Source organism: Asterias amurensis, chromosome 8 (genome assembly GCF_032118995.1).
Source record: "Asterias amurensis chromosome 8, ASM3211899v1".
Taxonomy (NCBI): Eukaryota; Metazoa; Echinodermata; class Asteroidea; order Forcipulatida; family Asteriidae; genus Asterias; species Asterias amurensis.
The window spans coordinates 1,460,958-1,478,439 of NC_092655.1; the positions used below are offsets into that span (position 1 = coordinate 1,460,958).

At 38.6% G+C, this 17,482-nt stretch overlaps 2 protein-coding genes and 1 long non-coding RNA gene across 3 annotated transcripts in view; 2 read left to right on the forward strand and 1 right to left on the reverse strand.

Moving 5' to 3' along the window:
* Nucleotides 1–4,500, forward strand: part of LOC139941034 (potassium channel subfamily K member 18-like) — a 66,838-nt gene extending 62,338 nt beyond the window's left edge. The window contains exon 4 of the transcript XR_011786524.1: nt 4,440–4,500. The gene's annotated coding sequence lies outside the window, so the exon portion shown is untranslated. The remainder of the gene's footprint in view (nt 1–4,439) is intronic.
* On the reverse strand, nt 819–9,604 carry LOC139941032 (mixed lineage kinase domain-like protein). The gene is made up of 11 exons (XM_071937447.1): nt 9,251–9,604; nt 7,700–8,222; nt 7,257–7,316; nt 6,644–6,797; nt 5,617–5,717; nt 5,052–5,263; nt 4,495–4,640; nt 3,685–3,734; nt 3,174–3,314; nt 2,872–2,901; nt 819–2,123 (listed from the first exon to the last, which is right to left on the reverse strand). Exons 2-11 carry the CDS (start codon nt 8,196–8,198, stop codon nt 2,086–2,088), a joined length of 1,431 nt encoding a protein of 476 aa, XP_071793548.1. The 5' UTR covers nt 8,199–8,222; nt 9,251–9,604; the 3' UTR covers nt 819–2,085.
* On the forward strand, nt 9,263–15,808 carry LOC139941036 (uncharacterized). The gene is made up of 3 exons (XR_011786526.1): nt 9,263–9,394; nt 11,367–11,513; nt 15,691–15,808. It is a non-coding gene; the product is annotated as an uncharacterized lncRNA (long non-coding RNA).
* Nucleotides 15,809–17,482: the final 1,674 nt, after the last annotated feature.

Consider the following 17,482-nt stretch of genomic DNA (forward strand, 5'->3'; position numbering starts at 1 on the left):
TTACCCAACCCTTCACCATGTCTAGCCCCAACTCTATCTGTTGCCCAAACTCTACCCTTACCTAACCCTACTAGTCCCTTCCCGAGCCCTTACCTCTTACTCTATCCCTTCATCTTTACCCAAAGTACATACATGTACATCTTGCCCCAGCGCAATCCCGTCGCGAACTATTCACTGACCAACCCCCAACCCACCCCCTCCTAACTCTTTAAATGGGGCAGTATTTGATTTCAGGTATTCACAGACTAAAAATAAAAAGACAACTACAAGAGATTTTGTTTTTTTCTTTGAAGAACTTTAATGGAAGATTATGAGCAAAATGTTAAAAAATATTTATTGTTTAATTGTTCAAGTGGTAATATCTAAGTTAGTTTGTGTTAGATTTACAGTTATTTATTAATAATAGTAACAATAATATATAGTTTGCCCTGAGTTTGCGCCGTTTTCCTAGTGTGATCGCATGGCTGCATATTGCGCCACAGCACCTTGTAAACCATTATATGAGAACATAGTATCATTATTATTAGATTTTTCCTTAATCAGTGACACTGATTGGGTCTTTAAATTATTATTTATTACTAATTTAGATTCAGCAAATACTTCCATATATTTATAAACAGCAACTACACTACAGAAATAATGACGTCCAATGCAAACTAATGATTTCTAATTTCTATAAAAGAATTACAATGTAAATGTTAGTTACTCTTATAAATGTTCATTATAACAAGCAGACAATATATATTTGGTTTGCGGTAACACCATGTGTGTATCTACTTGCCAGGTAGAGTTGTTCTTAGGGAACTGTCTTGCTTTGTTCTACTGCCGAGGAGTAGATAAAGCAAGACAGTAGAATAAAGCAAGACAGTTCCCTAAGAACAACTCTACCTGGAAGTAGATACACACATGGTGTTACCACAAACCAAATATACATTGATACCTCACCATGCAATGCCTCAAATCCTATATAAGCAGACAATATTTAATATTATTTTAATTGCATACCGAGATCTTTAGTCAAAAGGATGGAAGAACAGAATCTTTTTACACATGTTTCCAAAGTAAAACACACAAAATAATGCTACAAATAATGCCCATAATGGATTTTTAATAAGGGAATCAATGTGTGGTGAAGAGGTTTTCAACTAGTGGTTTAATCCCAACGAGGCATGGTTCTTGATAATTTTACCGAGACGAGTAGATAAAGTAGATACACACATGGTGTTACCACAAACCAAATATACATTGATACCTCACCATGCAATGCCTCAAATCCTATATAAGCAGACAATATTTAATATTATTTTAATTGCATACCGAGATCTTTAGTCAAAAGGATGGAAGAACAGAATCTTTTTACACATGTTTCCAAAGTAAAACACACAAAATAATGCTACAAATAATGCCCATAATGGATTTTTAATAAGGGAATCAATGTGTGGTGAAGAGGTTTTCAACTAGTGGTTTAATCCCAACGAGGCCTGGTTCTTGATAATTTTACTGAGACGAAGTCGAGGTAAATTATCAAGAACCAGGCCTTGGCGGGTTTAAACCACTAGTTGAAAATTGATTCAACACACTTTGATTCCCATTCATAAGTACCTTTTCGGTCAAAAATCAATAACACTTTTGGTCAAAAAATAAAATAAATGCAAAAATTATAAACTATTCAATGATTTCTTTCAACACAACACCCCTCCAGCTATGAAATGGTAAGGCCCTCCGCCGCCCTCGCGTAAACAACTCCTTAGAAAATAATGCTGTGGGCGTCGCGCATATCGCGTGATGTTGCACAACTGTTTCAGCCGTTGCTCTCGACCAATAGGAATGAGGAAACTCTCTTATCAGCATAGGTGCAAGCTCACGTGTCATGCCCATGTTATAACACTTTTTACTGGTGTTTTATCACCCGTTCAAACAACCCCTCATGATGCCCTCTCAACCAATCAGAATGGATAAACTGTCTTAGGTATTTATGAATCTGAAGTAGATTACGAACCTCCAAATGTGACAATAGATAATAATAATACAAAAACTAGTCACCGGGCTAGTCACCTAACACACAGGGCCGGGCCCAGCGTCGAGCTACTCCCACCATATATCATTGGATTTTTCGAGGGCACCTGCGGACAGAAAAATATTTTTTTTTATAACGACAACCAAAATGACACAATAATAAAGTGCAGAAGAGCTTTTTATTTTAATTCAAACACTTTTAATGACAAGTTTTTGCAAAGATTCTGTTAGATTTTGTCTGAAATAGTTTTTAAAGGAAAAGTATACCTTTAGTTTTTTCCAACAATTTGATTGTTTTATTCCCATACTTAAAGCCATTGGACACTTTCGGTAAACAGTATTGTTCAAGGCCCACACTTCGTGTATCACAACTTCTATATCAAATAACAAACCGCACGTTTCTGTGTGTCATGACATGTGTTCAAAATAAATTTGTATTTGTCGCTATCAAGAATTGATATTGTTTTAATGTTTTCTCAAAAAGTAAAGCATTTCATGGAATAACATTTCAAGAGAAGTCTTTCACCATTACCCTCTGTAAACCCTGTAAGTTATTTGTAAATCTGTGAACTTTTTTTTCTTCTTTTCTGTACTGAAAATGTATAATGGCTTTAAATGTAGATGAATAACAATAAAACTAATCGTGCTCAATTCATTTTAAAAGGTGGTCCAGAGCCGTTATGCATGAAGAAATAATTGTGTTACTGACAGTAAAGCTTCTCAATTCAAATTTTGGGGCATAAAAACTTGAATCTTTTTTGATACATAGCCACAGTACTTCTAAGTGAAATGTTTCGCAAACCAATCACTAAAACGTAGACCATCTCTTAAAGACAATACAACACATAAACTTACTTCTCAAGCCCTTAAGGGTGTCCACGATCTCTGAAATGAAGGACAGAAGAAAGCAATTAAAGAAACAATTAAAAACAGTAAAAATCAAAAGCGATGAAACAGCTTCTCAACTGAGGGCATAACTATTAGATGTTTGTTGCTAGAATTACTCTGCAGACATATTTCAAACCATGACAATAAAATGGAAGAGAAAATGCCAAGATTTGTACACTCAAGGTTTGTTCTCGAAGTAGGAACTCTGAAAATAAATTGCAAACAATCTTTTGCCCTTTGTGTCGGGCACACGACAAATGGTTACTTACCACTAGATGTTGGTCGGTCCAGAGGACGAAAGCTCCGACATTTATCAATCAGTCCTTTAAGTCCATCATTTGTCACAAATGAGGGAAAGGGCAGTTTTCCCTCCTGCTTAACAAATGTCATAACTTCCGTATCTTTTTCCCCTGGGAAAATGGAAACAAATGTTTAAGAATTTCACATCAAACTGATCTTCTTAGAAATTGTATGTAAATTTTTGATGAAGGATTTTCTTTTAATGAAACTGTAACAAAGACTCAGATTTCATTGCTGATCTATATTTAAACATAATAATAATAAGAGCTGAGATGGTTCAAGGAGTGAAATGCCATAGTGACCAGGGGTAATATAGTTTGAGCACTATGACGGATTTAAACGCTAAACAAAGACATGTTTATTATTATTATTATTATCATAAAAAAAGTTTACTTTAAAAAAAATTATTTGTGGTATTTTAAGATGACATCTATCAAAAACGCCCTGAAAAAATTCTTTGCAATTAAAATCATGATTTACCTTCGTATGGTCGGAGTCCAGTGGCTATTTCCCACATTATAATTCCATAACTGTAAAAAGATTAAAATAAAGTGTAAATAAACAGATGACATGAATGGGAACCTCCTTAATGAACAAATTATGCCGTTTGACCTATTTTCCTTTTACAGTTTACTTACGGCACAAATTTGTGTGCTTTCAGATGCCTAATAAAGGCTTCAGGCCTGAAGTCTTATAATATTAGAGTGAAAATTACCTCTTCCTCAAAAACTATGTTACTTCAGAGGCTGCCGATCTCACAATGTTTAATACTATTTACAGCTCTCCATTATTCGATACAAAGTAAGTTTTTTTGCTAACCAGTAATTTGAGCAACTACCAAAAGTGTCCAGTGCCTTTAAAATGCTCTGCAGCTAAGTGAGATCATTTAAGCCATTGGACACTTTCTGTAAACAGTATTGTCCAAGGCCCACACTTCCTGTATCACAACTTCTGTGTAAGACAACAAACCTGTGAAAATTTAGGCTCAATCACAACCGGTCATCGGAGTCGGGAGAAAATAACGGGAAAAACCCACCCTTGTTTCTGCACATTTCGCCGTGTCCTGACATGTGTTTAAAATAAATCTGTAACTCTCGAGAGTTGATATTAATTTCATGTTTTCTCAAAAAGTAAAGCATTTCATGGAATATTATATCAAGAGAAGTCTTTCACCATTACCTTCTGTAAACCTTAAACCCTGTAAGTTATTTGTAATTTTTTGTCTGTACCGAAAGTGTCCAATGGCTTTGCGAGAACCAACTATAGATCGTTGTTAAATCGTGTACCCACCTGTACACCTCCATGGGCTCATTTGGGGCAAGGTTTACATCCTTTATGTGCTCAGGGCTAACGTAGTTCATGTTTGAGGTGGGACGTTTCAGCTTCGACTGTTTTCGGATCGATGTGTAAGTTTTGGCCATCCCCACATCAGAAATCTGTATATTATGAAAATAATAAAAGAGAGATGAGTAATGGTATTGTCAAGATGAGGGTGCCCCCATTATGCCCTGTATCAAGACTAGGGCACAATTTCATAAAGCTGTTAAGCAGATTATAATTTCTTTGGTAAGCAAGAAATGAGTGGGCTACCAGTCGCAACAATGTAAACCTTATGAAATGTTGGCTGGTAACCCGTTTTTGCTCAGCAAGATTTTTCTTGTCTGAGCAGGTTTTTATACGTATAGGCTCTATGAAATTGGGTCCATGACTCCAACCCACGCTCTGCTGATCAGAAACACCAGAGCTTGAGTCCAGCGCTCTTGACCATTTAGCCACAACAGTTTGACTATGGCTATTGTACAGTAGGAAAATACAATGGCTGAATGTTGACAGGTTGATGCATTTACCTTCACTTCCCACTTAGCGTTGACGAGAAACCTATGGCTTGATAGGTCGAGGTGGAGCATGGCTCGATCCATGTGATGGATGCAATAAAGTCCGAGGGCGCCATCCAGAGCCATCTGAATGCGCTTATGACACGGAAGCAGACTTGCATCAGTGGTGTCTAGGACATGACGAAGGTTGCCCCGCTCCATATACTCCATAACGATCATAGGCTCTGGAATTAAAATGACCAAAATAAGAAAAAGTAAAAAAATTTCAAACAAATTACAGGTGGTTCTTTTAAGTGATAAGGAAAGTAAATCCTTTTTTTTTTTTTTTTAAATATAACTTCACGCCAGGATTTCACAAACTTTTCTGTGCTCCGAGGATGAGCAGCTGGATGTTCCATCCGAAGGGCAAAGATAATGATCAAGTGTGTTGATTTAGGAAACAAGGGTCACGGCGTGGACTCGAACCCACACTCTGCTGATCAGAAACACCAGAGCTTGAGTCCAGTGTGCATGATTGCTTGGCCATGACACGCAACAACAGGGGAATCAATTTTGCTGTGACAATTGAAGAGCTCACCTATTGTGGTAGATACACCCCAAATCCGAACAACATGAATGGATCTGAGGCGAATCAGATTCTTTACTTCTTGAAGGAGAACGCCTTTATTCAAATTCGCTCTGCAAATGTAAAATAATGAAGAAAAGGATAAAAACAACTCATTATTATGAAGACAATTATTTAGTTATGTACAAAGGCTTTTAATTTCATTCAGGGCAGAAAAGTATCGATGAGTAATATTGGGTTTCTAGCTGGCCAAACTGACAATTCACCATAAAGGGCCAGACACACTGAAGCGATAACAAAAACAATAACGATCAAGACGCAAAGAGGTTGCTTTCTGTTGGTTTAATTGCTCTGCGCAGAATACGTGTGCTTATTCCAAAAATTGTGGGCGTGCATTGTTAACGTTCTCAATCTCGTTATCGAGGCCAGTGTGACCGGCCTTAACTGGCTTCTCTTCAGAAGAGTGACAGATTCCCTAATGACAGTAGGAAGATTGTTCCAAAATTATTGGCCCAGCTACACTAAAAGCTTTTTGACTTAGAACTTTGTTTGCTCAGGGAACATTCAAGCGAGTGATGTCAAGTGTCACACGAAGAAATCGTGGAGGAGTGTAATGTGACAGTAAAGTGGAAATATATCGACGAGTAGTTTTGTTCATGCATTTAAAAACAGTAATGGCTATCTTTAAAGGAACAAATTTGCCTCGAAATTGCATGGTTTTTCTTTGACTTTGCTAACATGGTCGGCCACTTATGGAAGTCAAAAATTTGATTCCCATAAATGGCCGACCGTGTTAGTCGACGTGGTAAAAGGAAAACCACCCAATTTCGAGTGATACTTGTGTGGATCATTTTATTCTACTTTTAAAACATCTTTTTAACCATATGCATTTTATAACAAATGGTTACAAACGCTTTTCAAAGACCGATCCAAGGCAACGTGTTCTTTTACAATAGATTCATTCCCTAATCAGTAATGAAGTTCCCTAACTGATGGGGTAATATTAACTATTTATTTTGCAAAAGTTTAAAAGAAGTACCCTTCTGGAAAAACTTTCAGGGCGACCGTTTCCTTCATATACGAAGCCTTGTAGACTGTTCCCGTAAACCCTTCAGTTAACAATTCTCTGTTTTCTAGCCGACTTAAGTCGATTTCTTTGGGTCCACCATCAAGTCCGTGGTCAAAACAGTTGCCTGTACAAGAAAAGATAAAAGTAAAATGATGTTTACGATTCTGGAATCTGGGTAGGGGACCTGGGAAAGTGCAAACTTTTGTGTTTTAAGTTTCGATATTTGTGGAGGGGGGTGAATGATTCTTTGCGTTCAACATTGTAAACTGATAGACGTTCAGGCCTGTATTACAGTTGTGATAACGGAACCCTCCTCCCGACAACAACAAAGGAAGAGGGTTACGTTATCACAACTGGTATACAGCATGACTTGTAATGGCACGACAATTTTCTCAAAGATTTTTCAAATTCTGTCTTTAACTCAGAGACATTGGCCTTGTTTCTTAAAAAACATCTTCCCAGATCTTCAAGGGGCACATTATCTTCGGATTGGGCACTTTGGACTCAAAAGGCATTTGTTGTGAAATTAATATGGTTGGAGAGACTTTTTAGAAGACTGAAAATCTAAAGGTCGTTATCTTACCCGGTTTTGCAGACAGCTCTCTCTTTATTTCATTGATCTTTGCAGTCATTACTTCTTGACCTGTATGTAAGAAAACAATATGAGCAAAATAAGAATGGTACATGTAATTGAACCGTTTCCAAATGACCTTTTAAAACTAGTGGTGCGGAGCTAAGTTTCGGAATCAGAGTAGAAAGCAAAGCAATTAATGTAAAGAGCTACCATAGGAAAACGATTTAACCTAGTAGTGTCGTTAGAATGCGTCCACTGGATCGAGATCTCAAGGTGGCTTAAATGGAGGAAACTCTACTTGACCTGAGATGTTATCCTGCACACAAATTCACTGCGGAAAAGATTGGTTTTCCTGTTTATACAGAATCACATCCTTCCTAGTTCAGGAGTTACACTTTCTCTCCTTGATACCCCCCCCCCCCAATTTAAGCTCTGCACCTTCACTGACATACCCAATTGTAGATCTTCTAGTTTTTCAGTGATGTCAAGAAGATGTTGCAGATCTTTGTCATGGTCTTCCCTATCTTCTTTAAGTCGATCGAAGGACACCTCTCTCATTTCCATGTGTAAAATAAAATGAATGTCTTTCACGAGGGCATCCAGCTGCCCGCTGAATTCGTCGAATTGGTTGCCAATCTTGGTTGCATACCGTAATTTCCGTAAGAAAGATTTCTCTGTCAATGTGCCGAGGAAGTCTTGAATACCCTGTACAAGTTTTAGGAGATCCCCCAGTGCTTGACTGAACAACTTCAGTCCCTGTTCATCGCGAGCAACACTGCCCACAATTGCATTATTCTCACTGTTGACGAGTCTATTGATCGCTGGTTCTAAGCTTGTGATCCTCTTAGCAAGAGTCTGGCTACGATGCTTAAAGGACTGTACTTTACTAACAATGTTGTGTATCTCGATGATCACAGTAAGGACCATACTAGCTGGCTCGACGAACTCCATTCTGACGAGAGCTTCTTACTTCCTCTAAAATAGAAGCAACAAAAGGGAAAACAACTGTAAACAATCAAGTGTTAAAATTGTTAGCTGTTGCTGCAGACTGCTTTACCAAACCAAACGGACCGTTTGAAATGCAAAATAAAAGAGAGTTTGTCTCGAAAGGGAAGGCTCTAAATGACAATACAAGATACATGAGCAATGAATGAAAAGGAAGAGGGACACGTTGCCTTGGATCGGTTGAGTTAGTCCATGAAAAGCGCATGTGTGGCTCGTTATGGTTATACTTATATTGAATTCTACTTTTAAAACATCTTTCTAAACTTTGATCAAATGTTTCAAACGTATTTCATAGAACAACTCGCCCGCCCCTAGGGAACGAGTCCCTTGGATGGAGTACAGCGTCTCAGTAACTGGGTCTAGTTACTTCCTAGTTGCGACAGATAACGTAACCCTCCTCCCGACGGGAAGCCGGTCGTACCCTCCTCCCGACGGAAAGCCGTCGCGACAGGAGGAGGGTTACCTTAATATTGTTATCGCCACTACTAACTAGTTATTCCACCCAATTATTTAATCACGTTATTATCGCAACCCCCCGCAAAAGTCTTGACACTTGTGTCCTTAAGCAAGACACTTACAGGGAAGGTACACTATTAGTAATTGTCAAAGACCAGTCTTCTCACTTGGTGTATCTCAACATTATGCATAAAATAACAAACCTGTGAAAATTTGAGCTCAATTGGTCATTGGATGAAGTTGGAAGAAAATGATGAAAGAAAAAACACCCTTGTTGAACGAATTTGTGTGCTTTCTAGCTAGAAGTCTTGTATTATTTTAATGAGAAATTACCTCGACTTCAAAAACTATACTATGCTATTGCTACTTCAGAGGGAGCCGTTTCTCACAATGTTTTGTACTGTAGTATAATAGTAATACCATGGTAATACTATCAACAGCTCTTCATTCAATGCTCGATACCAAGTCAGTTTTTAAGTTAATATTTGTTTTGGGTAATTACCAAACGTGTACCTCCCCTTTAATTAGGCCACAATACTTACTCAACAGATCACAAAAGAGACAGAAAATGCCACAGTCAGATGATCAGATGTTGGAAGAACAGTCTTTGAGAAACGAGTGCTCTACTGCTAGTGCTATGATGACGTGCTGATCGTAGATTGTGAAGGTCCAGTTCGAAACTTCTGGTAAGCGTTGTTTGTGGTGCGATGACGTAGCTATTATATTAGGGACCTTTTGGGGACTTCCCCTATTTTAAAGAACAAAACATGTACCTTCCGAACGAGTGTTGATGTTGCTTTTGAAGTGTTTTGTTATTCAATCCGGTGGAGCGGAGGATTGCAAAAGGTTTCGATGAATCCATGCTACACCTGTATAAACAGAAACTTCATGAGACATAAAAATACCCTAAAAATTTGTATTTTATGTGCGTACAAACCTAAGTTATTCTCGTTAAACGCTGAGGGCGCTGTCTTCAATTTGCGTCAATATTTGTTTCGCCAAAGAGGGCGCTGTCCATAATTTCGTGTAAATATTTTTCACTTCAAGAGAGGGCGCTGTTTTAAAATTGGGGTAATTATTTTTTTTCAACCAAGAGGGCGCTGTTTGCGCATATGCAGTGCATAAGTATTTTAGTAAACATGTCGTCTGCTCTCGATGGTTTTAAAAAATCAAAATGTTTCCTTCACAATTCATCGGTAAGTAAGGATTTGTTCGTATTGGTTTGTCTGGAAATAGCTAATAGATTCTTGTTGTGTGTCTAGATGCCGTGGGGCACAGGTAGCACTCTATTTATAGTGGGATAAAAGCTAAAACTTGGGATAACTTTCCAAAACTTTTTAAACTTTTTCCAAAACTTGTCCGTTGAAACAGTAAGTTGTACACAATCAATGGTCATGGATATATTGTTGGTCATTGTTTTTGGAATATGTTGGCTGGCATTCATTGGAAAAAAGTACTTTGACATATCGTGGCTGTAGTGAAGCATGTACACTGTATCTACTTCAATCAACAGTAATAAACCGATCAAACAAATAACTGATAGCAGTTGTTGATTTGTCGGTGTTGACTGGCGATTGCATTTGCCACTTGATCTCACACTTTCCTATAAATGTATCTGTATGACCCTTTGAAAGTGCGTGTGCACCGCGCACAACCACTATCTCTCAGCGATTGACAAAGACTAAAGTTTCTTTTACCTCATGTAAGGCATTTGGCTCAATGAGCTGCTGTTTGACCATTATTGACGTCCCTCATCATGCAAAGGTCACCGGTTGTCAAGTGTTAAGGCTGCATGACTTGCAATAACAAGGTTGTGGGTTTGAATCCTACCAAGCTCATCACTGATTTCAAAATGACAATAAGTTATAAGTTTTGTCGTATAGTAACTGAATCACAATTTCGTTATTTATTTTGTGCAATTCATAATCCTAGATGTGTTGTGAACCAATGTCTACAAAAATCAGCCTTTCTAGAAATTTCCGCTCCCAATCACAATCTCTACTTGCCTGTTCATCGGCTTCAACTATGGATCAATTCAAACGTTGTTTTTTTTCAAAACTCTTTTGTTAAACTCTAACTTACTTTGTTTGTGTTCTTCTACTTCTACTTCGATACTTGGCATAGTCCTTCAGTCTCTTTTGACTTTGCACAACGCATTGGGACTCCGTGTGTAATGCACTTTTTAAGACTGGTTTATTATTATTATTAAGAGAGAGATTGGCTGTTGCTACCAGGTTGGTGTTCACCCTTGAAGGAGTTTGCCAAGTTCCCTCGATGGGAGGCTCATCTAACCAAACAACAATATCAAATATGTTTACTAAGCATTTTGTTAATATCCTAAAAGGTTTGTGTCCTCTCTGAATGGATTGGATGGTTTTTAATTAAAGGCCTTGTGAATTAACTCATTTGCCGTGGTGCCATTTGCTTTTGCAAATCAAAGTTACTTTTTCCTCCTGGAAGTGACACTTTCCAGAGGAAAATTACCATGCCCCTTCAAGAGTGAGGTTCAATGCCTGATATTTTATTGTTCCTCTGTACAAAGCACTTTAATGTGCCACCCAGGTGAATTGTGAAATCAATAATAATTAATAATAAAATGAAAAATCCCAAACCCCACCTTTTCACTCAAATTGTTGTTGTGTGTTTTCCCCACTGTAGGAATCCTTGAAGTTACCTCACTGTGTACAGCGTTTCAACAAACAGAGTTTTAGTCATCACCAACTATCATCACGCAAGAAGTCCTCAGCAGATGACAGTTTGAACTACATGTGTACGCTTCACCTCTCAAAATTACTGCAATTACTGGTGAGTTTCAAAGTCTTGTGATGAATTTGATTGTCAATGTGTGGTCATGCCGATTAATCAAAATCTTACTCCTGTCACGCTGCCCCTCACTGTCCCCAACTCCTTCTTCTACTTCCAGACCGTACTTCAATCCAAACCCCCCTCTTTATTTCAATCTTGAACCGCCCCCAAGATGTAACCCCTTCTACTACAAACCCAACCTCCCCATTTCATTCAATCTTGAACCGCCCCCAAGATGTAACCCCTTCACTACCAGCCTGTCCTTAAATCCAACCTCCCCCTTTCTTTCAATCTTGAACCGCCCCCAAGATGTAACCCCTTCACTACCAGCCTGTACTTCAATCAACCTCCCCCTTTCTTTCAATCTTGAACCGCCCCCAAGATGTAACCCTTTCTACTACCAGCCTGTACTTCAATCCAACCTCCCCCTTTCTTTCAATCTTGAACCGCCCCCAAGATGTAACCCTTTCTACTACCAGCCTGTACTTCAATCCAACCTCCCCCTTTCTTTCAATCTTGAACCGCCCCAAGATGTAACCCTTTCTACTACCAGCCTGTCCTTAAATCCAACCTCCCCCTTTCTTTCAATCTTGAACCGCCCCCAAGATGTAACCCCTTCTACTACCAGCCTGTACTTCAATCCAACCTCCCCCTTTCTTTCAATCTTGAACCGCCCCCAAGATGTAACCCTTTCTACTACCAGCCTGTACTTCAATCCAACCTCCCCCTTTCTTTCAATCTTGAACCGCCCCCAAGATGTAACCCCTTCTACTACAAACCCAACCTCCCCATTTCTTTCAATCTTGAACCGCCCCCAAGATGTAACCCCTTCACTACCAGCCTGTCCTTAAATCCAACCTCCCCCTTTCTTTCAATCTTGAACCGCCCCCAAGATGTAACCCTTTCTACTACCAGCCTGTACTTCAATCCAACCTCCCCCTTTCTTTCAATCTTGAACCGCCCCCAAGATGTAACCCTTTCTACTACCAGCCTGTACTTCAATCAACCTCCCCCTTTCTTTCAATCTTGAACCGCCCCCAAGATGTAACCCTTTCTACTACCAGCCTGTACTTCAATCCAACCTCCCCCTTTCTTTCAATCTTGAACCGCCCCCAAGATGTAACCCTTTCTACTACCAGCCTGTACTTCAATCCAACCTCCCCCTTTCTTTCAATCTTGAACCGCCCCCAAGATGTAACCCTTTCTACTACCAGCCTGTACTTCAATCAACCTCCCCCTTTCTTTCAATCTTGAACCGCCCCAAGATGTAACCCCTTCTACTACCAGCCTGAACTTTAATCCAACCTCCCCCTTTCTTTAAAACTTGAACCGCCCCCAAGATGTAACCCTTTCTTCTACCAGCCTGTACTTTAATCTAAACCTCCCCTTCCTCTCAATCTTGAGCCGCCTCCAAGATGTTGACCAGCCTGTACTTCAATCCAACCTCCCCCTTTCGTTCAATCTTGAACCGCCCCCAAGATGTAACCCTTTTTTCTACCAGCCTGTACTTCAATCCAACCTTCCCCTTTCGTTTAATCTTGAACCACCCCTAAGATGTAACCCTTTCTTCTACCAGCCTGTACTTTAATCCAAACCCCCCCCTTTCTTTCAATCTTGAGCCGCCTTCAAGATGTTACCCCTTCTACCAGTCTGGGCCCAATTTCATTAAAGGAACACGTTGCCTTGGATCGGACGAGTTGGTCTTTGAAAAGCGTTTGTAACTGTTTTTTATAAAATGCATATGGGTAGAAAGATGTTGTAAAAGTAGAATACAATGATCCACACAAACATGCCTCGAAATTGCACGGTTTTCCTTTTACCTCGTCGACTAACACGGTCGGCCATTTATGGGAGTCAATTTCTTGACTCCCATAAATGGCCGACCGTGTTAGTTCGCGCAGTAAAAGGAAAACCACGCAATTTCGAGGCAAACTTGTGTGGATAATTGTATTCTACTTTTAAAACATCTTTCCAACCATGCGTTTTATAAAAAACGGTTACAAACGCTAAGTTATAGACCAAGCGTCCGATCCAAGGCAACGTGTTCCTTTAAGCCTGTAAGCAAAAAAAATTGCTTGCTTAGCATGAAATTTCTATCTTAATTAAAATAGGATTACCAACCGAATTTCCAAGTGATTTTCAGGATAAGCAAACAAAAGCTGAATACCAGTAACAAGCAATATGCAACAAATTAAAATTTGGCTGGTAATCTTGTTTTATCAAGGAAGAAGTTTCATGCTAAGCAAATTGTTTGTGCTTACAGGCTTTATGAAATTGGGCCCTTTACTTTAATCAAACCCCCTTTATTTCAATCTTGAACCGCCCCCAAGATGTAACCCCTTTCTTCTATCAGCCTGTTCTTTAATCCAAACCTCCCCCTTTCGTTCAATCTTGAACCGCCCCTAAGATGTAACCCCTTCTTCTACCAGCCTGTACTTTAATCCAAACCTCCCCTTTCTTTCAATCTTGAGCCGCCTTCAAGATGTTACCCCTTCTACCAGTCTGGGCCCAATTTCATAAAGCCTGTAAGCACCAAAAATTGCTTGCTTAGCATGAAATTTCTATCTTAATAAAAACAAGATTACCAACCAAATTTCCAAGTGATTTTTAGGATAAGCAAACAATAGCTGAATACCAGTAACAAGCAATATGCAACAAATTAAAATTAAGCTAATAATCTTGTTTTATCAAGGAAGAAGTTTCTTGCTAGGCAAATTTTTGTGCTTACAGGCTTTATGAAATTGGGTCCTTTACTTTAATCAACCCCCCTTTATTTCAATCTTGAACCGCCCCCAAGATGTAACCCCTTCTACTACCACCCTGTACTTCAATCCAACCTCCCCCTTTTGTTCAATCTTGAACCGCCCCCAAGATGTAACCCCTTCTTCTACCAGCCTGTACTTTAATCCAAACCTCCCCCTTTCTTTCAATCTTGAGCCGCCTCCAAGATGTTACCCCTTCTACCAGTCTGGGCCCAATTTCATCAAGCCTGTAAGCACAACAAATTGCTTGCTTAGCATGAAATTTCTATCTTAATAAAAACAGGATTACCAACCAAAAAGTGATTTTCAGGATGAGCAAATACCTCTGAATGCCAGTAAAAAGCAATATGCAACAATTTAAAATTTAGCTGGTAATCTTGTTTTATCAAGGAAGAAGTTTCATGCTAAGCAAATTGTTTGTGCTTACAGGCTTTATGAAATAGGGCCCTTTACTTTCATCCCCCGCCCCTCCCCTTTCTCTCTATCTTAAACCACCCCCAAATTGTAACCCCTTCTACAACATATACCAATCCAAACCCCACCTTTCTTTCAATCTTGAACCGCCCCCAAGTTGAACCCCTTCTGTACCGGCCTTTCAATCTTTAATAAAATCAATTAACCCCCGAAACAACACCTTCTTCTGTCTTCATTGATAATGGAAAAATAAAGAACTCAATCAATTTCCATTCCAATAAATTAAAGTTTTATTTAATTTCTTCTCCAAAAAAAAATTCAAAGAACAAGTTTAAACAATTAAAAGCCTGAGGAGAATTGAACTCTTTACAATAAAATCTAGGCAATTGTTAATGCACTGGTTAACAGGACTTAGAGTTCACATTAACATGTCATGCCTTTAAAGGCAGTGGACACTATTGGTAATACTCAAAATAATTATTAGCATAAAACCTTACTTGGTAATGAGTAATGGGGAGAGGTTGATAATATAAAACATTGTGAGAAACCACTCCCTCTGAAGTGACATAGTTTTCGAGAAAGCAGTAATTTTCCACGAATTTGATTTCGAGACCTCAAGTTTAGAATTTGAGGTCTCGGAACAACTTTTCTTTAATTATTATCTCACAACTTTGATGACCAATTCAGCTCAATTTTTCACAGTTTTGTTATTTTATGCATATGCTGAGATACATCAAGTGAGAACACTGGTCTTTGACAATTACCAATAATGTCCAGTGTCTTTAAAAGAAAACCTGACACGTACTCTTAAGAACAATGTATCAGCCTGATCTGACATTTTGCTTATAATGATTAAAAAATAAATCAGGATGTTTTCAAAGCATTTTTCCCTAGAAAATGGCCCTACACTATTTGTAGCTAAGGTTACATATTTAATACAAACTGTCAAGTTTGATCAATGGTGCTTATAACATTCTCGATTCTTTGATTTCTGTTTACAGGTTCATTAAGACGATGAGGAGCAGCAGTTTCCTCACAAGAGATGCACCAAGGCTGTGATGAGAACACTTAGATTGCAGCTTCATCATGACTTCAACACTTCATCATCTCTCTACTACAAGCTTCTTCTTTTATTCAATTCAAGGATATTAAGGTAGGCTTGTTGTTTTGTTTATGAATTGTAAAAAGGCCTGTTAACAAACAGTTTGGCTTCATCACCGTGATACTTAAAGGGGTTTGTCACACTTAAAGGCACTTGTTAGCAACTTTGAGTCAACTGCTGCAGTGCACACTTCCACTTGTAAAATGTTTTTACAATCCAAACAAAAGTTGCCAAAAATACGATGGGGTAAATTTGATGAAGTCTTACATCGTGTAAACAGACCTTTACTTACAGTCCATTTATTGCGACTGTTGATGTATTAAGGTACTATCCATTGGTGCTGGCAGAAGGATATTTAAAGTTACTTATGCCATTTTGCTAGCCAAGCTTTGTACAACAATCAACTCATCAGCGGAAAGCACACAATGAATTGCAATGGCCACATTTCTTATAATACTAATGCTAAGCGGCAATATAAATATGTGTTGCTGGAATTACTCTTACTCAGTCAAATGTCTTAGTTCATTCTCTTGGAGAGCGTAACTTCCCTACAAAGACCAATAAGTGTTTGGATATATCAAACTCTCTAGCTCAAAGCGTTTCTTAGCTTGCCAATTACCGTTAACTGCTGAGGAGTTTCTGTCGCGAGCATTTTTCTTGAAGTCCTTCTGCCATCACACATCTATAAAATAATGGAAATATACAATTAATTAGTATGTGTAGTGTATAATCATGTATCTATGTGATGCTTTAGTGGCTCACATGTATGGGTTAGTGTCGTAGCTTTACTTTGTCAAAGATCACATCAAGTTTGCTGAGTTTACATTTACACACCAACCAAGCTCATTCGTTAAAATGCCAAGAATCTATATTCAGTTCTAAGATTTTGTACCATTCATACTTTCATTTCAATGGCACTTCTAGAAAGAAAATAATATTGAATGTGAGGAACAATGGCATTAATTGATGGTATACTATCAGGTTTTGATTTTAGATCTATCAAGTAGTAAATAATTTGGGGTTGAACAAAGACAAACCGACTAGAGCGGGGTTTGAACCAAGGACCAAATTGTACCGGCGCACAACTGACCTATCCAGCCTTTTGTTGGCGGTCTCCCTCTTTAGTCAATACTATGTTTGCTTGGGGTGCTATTTCTTAATTCATTCCAAGATTATTAGTTTAATTATAAGACGATCAGTCTTTTTGATCATCAGTAAGCATTTATCCAATGTTTATACACGTTGCCTATTCTGCAACATATAAGCAGAGACTGTGAATGTTTTGTGAAATCAGTAAATTCATTCATGCTCCTGTTTCAGTAAACACACTGGTAACAAGCAACTTTGAATGTGAATAACATAGAAACATCAACAGAGCTTGAGTCCGTAGTCCTCGTAAACGCTTTGATATTGGGCTTATTGATTGCGCTATCAACACACAAGCAAGCATGATTTTGTTCAGAGATAATTAACTAGAACTCAAACTTAATACTCAGTGAACTTTCAGATTAAACCGCATCAGTTTCAAGTTGTTGTTGTTGTTGATACATAGCAGCTTGGCTGATAAGGACTACGGACTCAAGCTCTGTTGATGTTTCTATTCATCAGAGTTTAGGTTTGAGTCCCGGTCGTGATACTTGTGTCTTAAAGCAAGACACTTAACCATTATTGATGCGTCCATAGTATGGGGG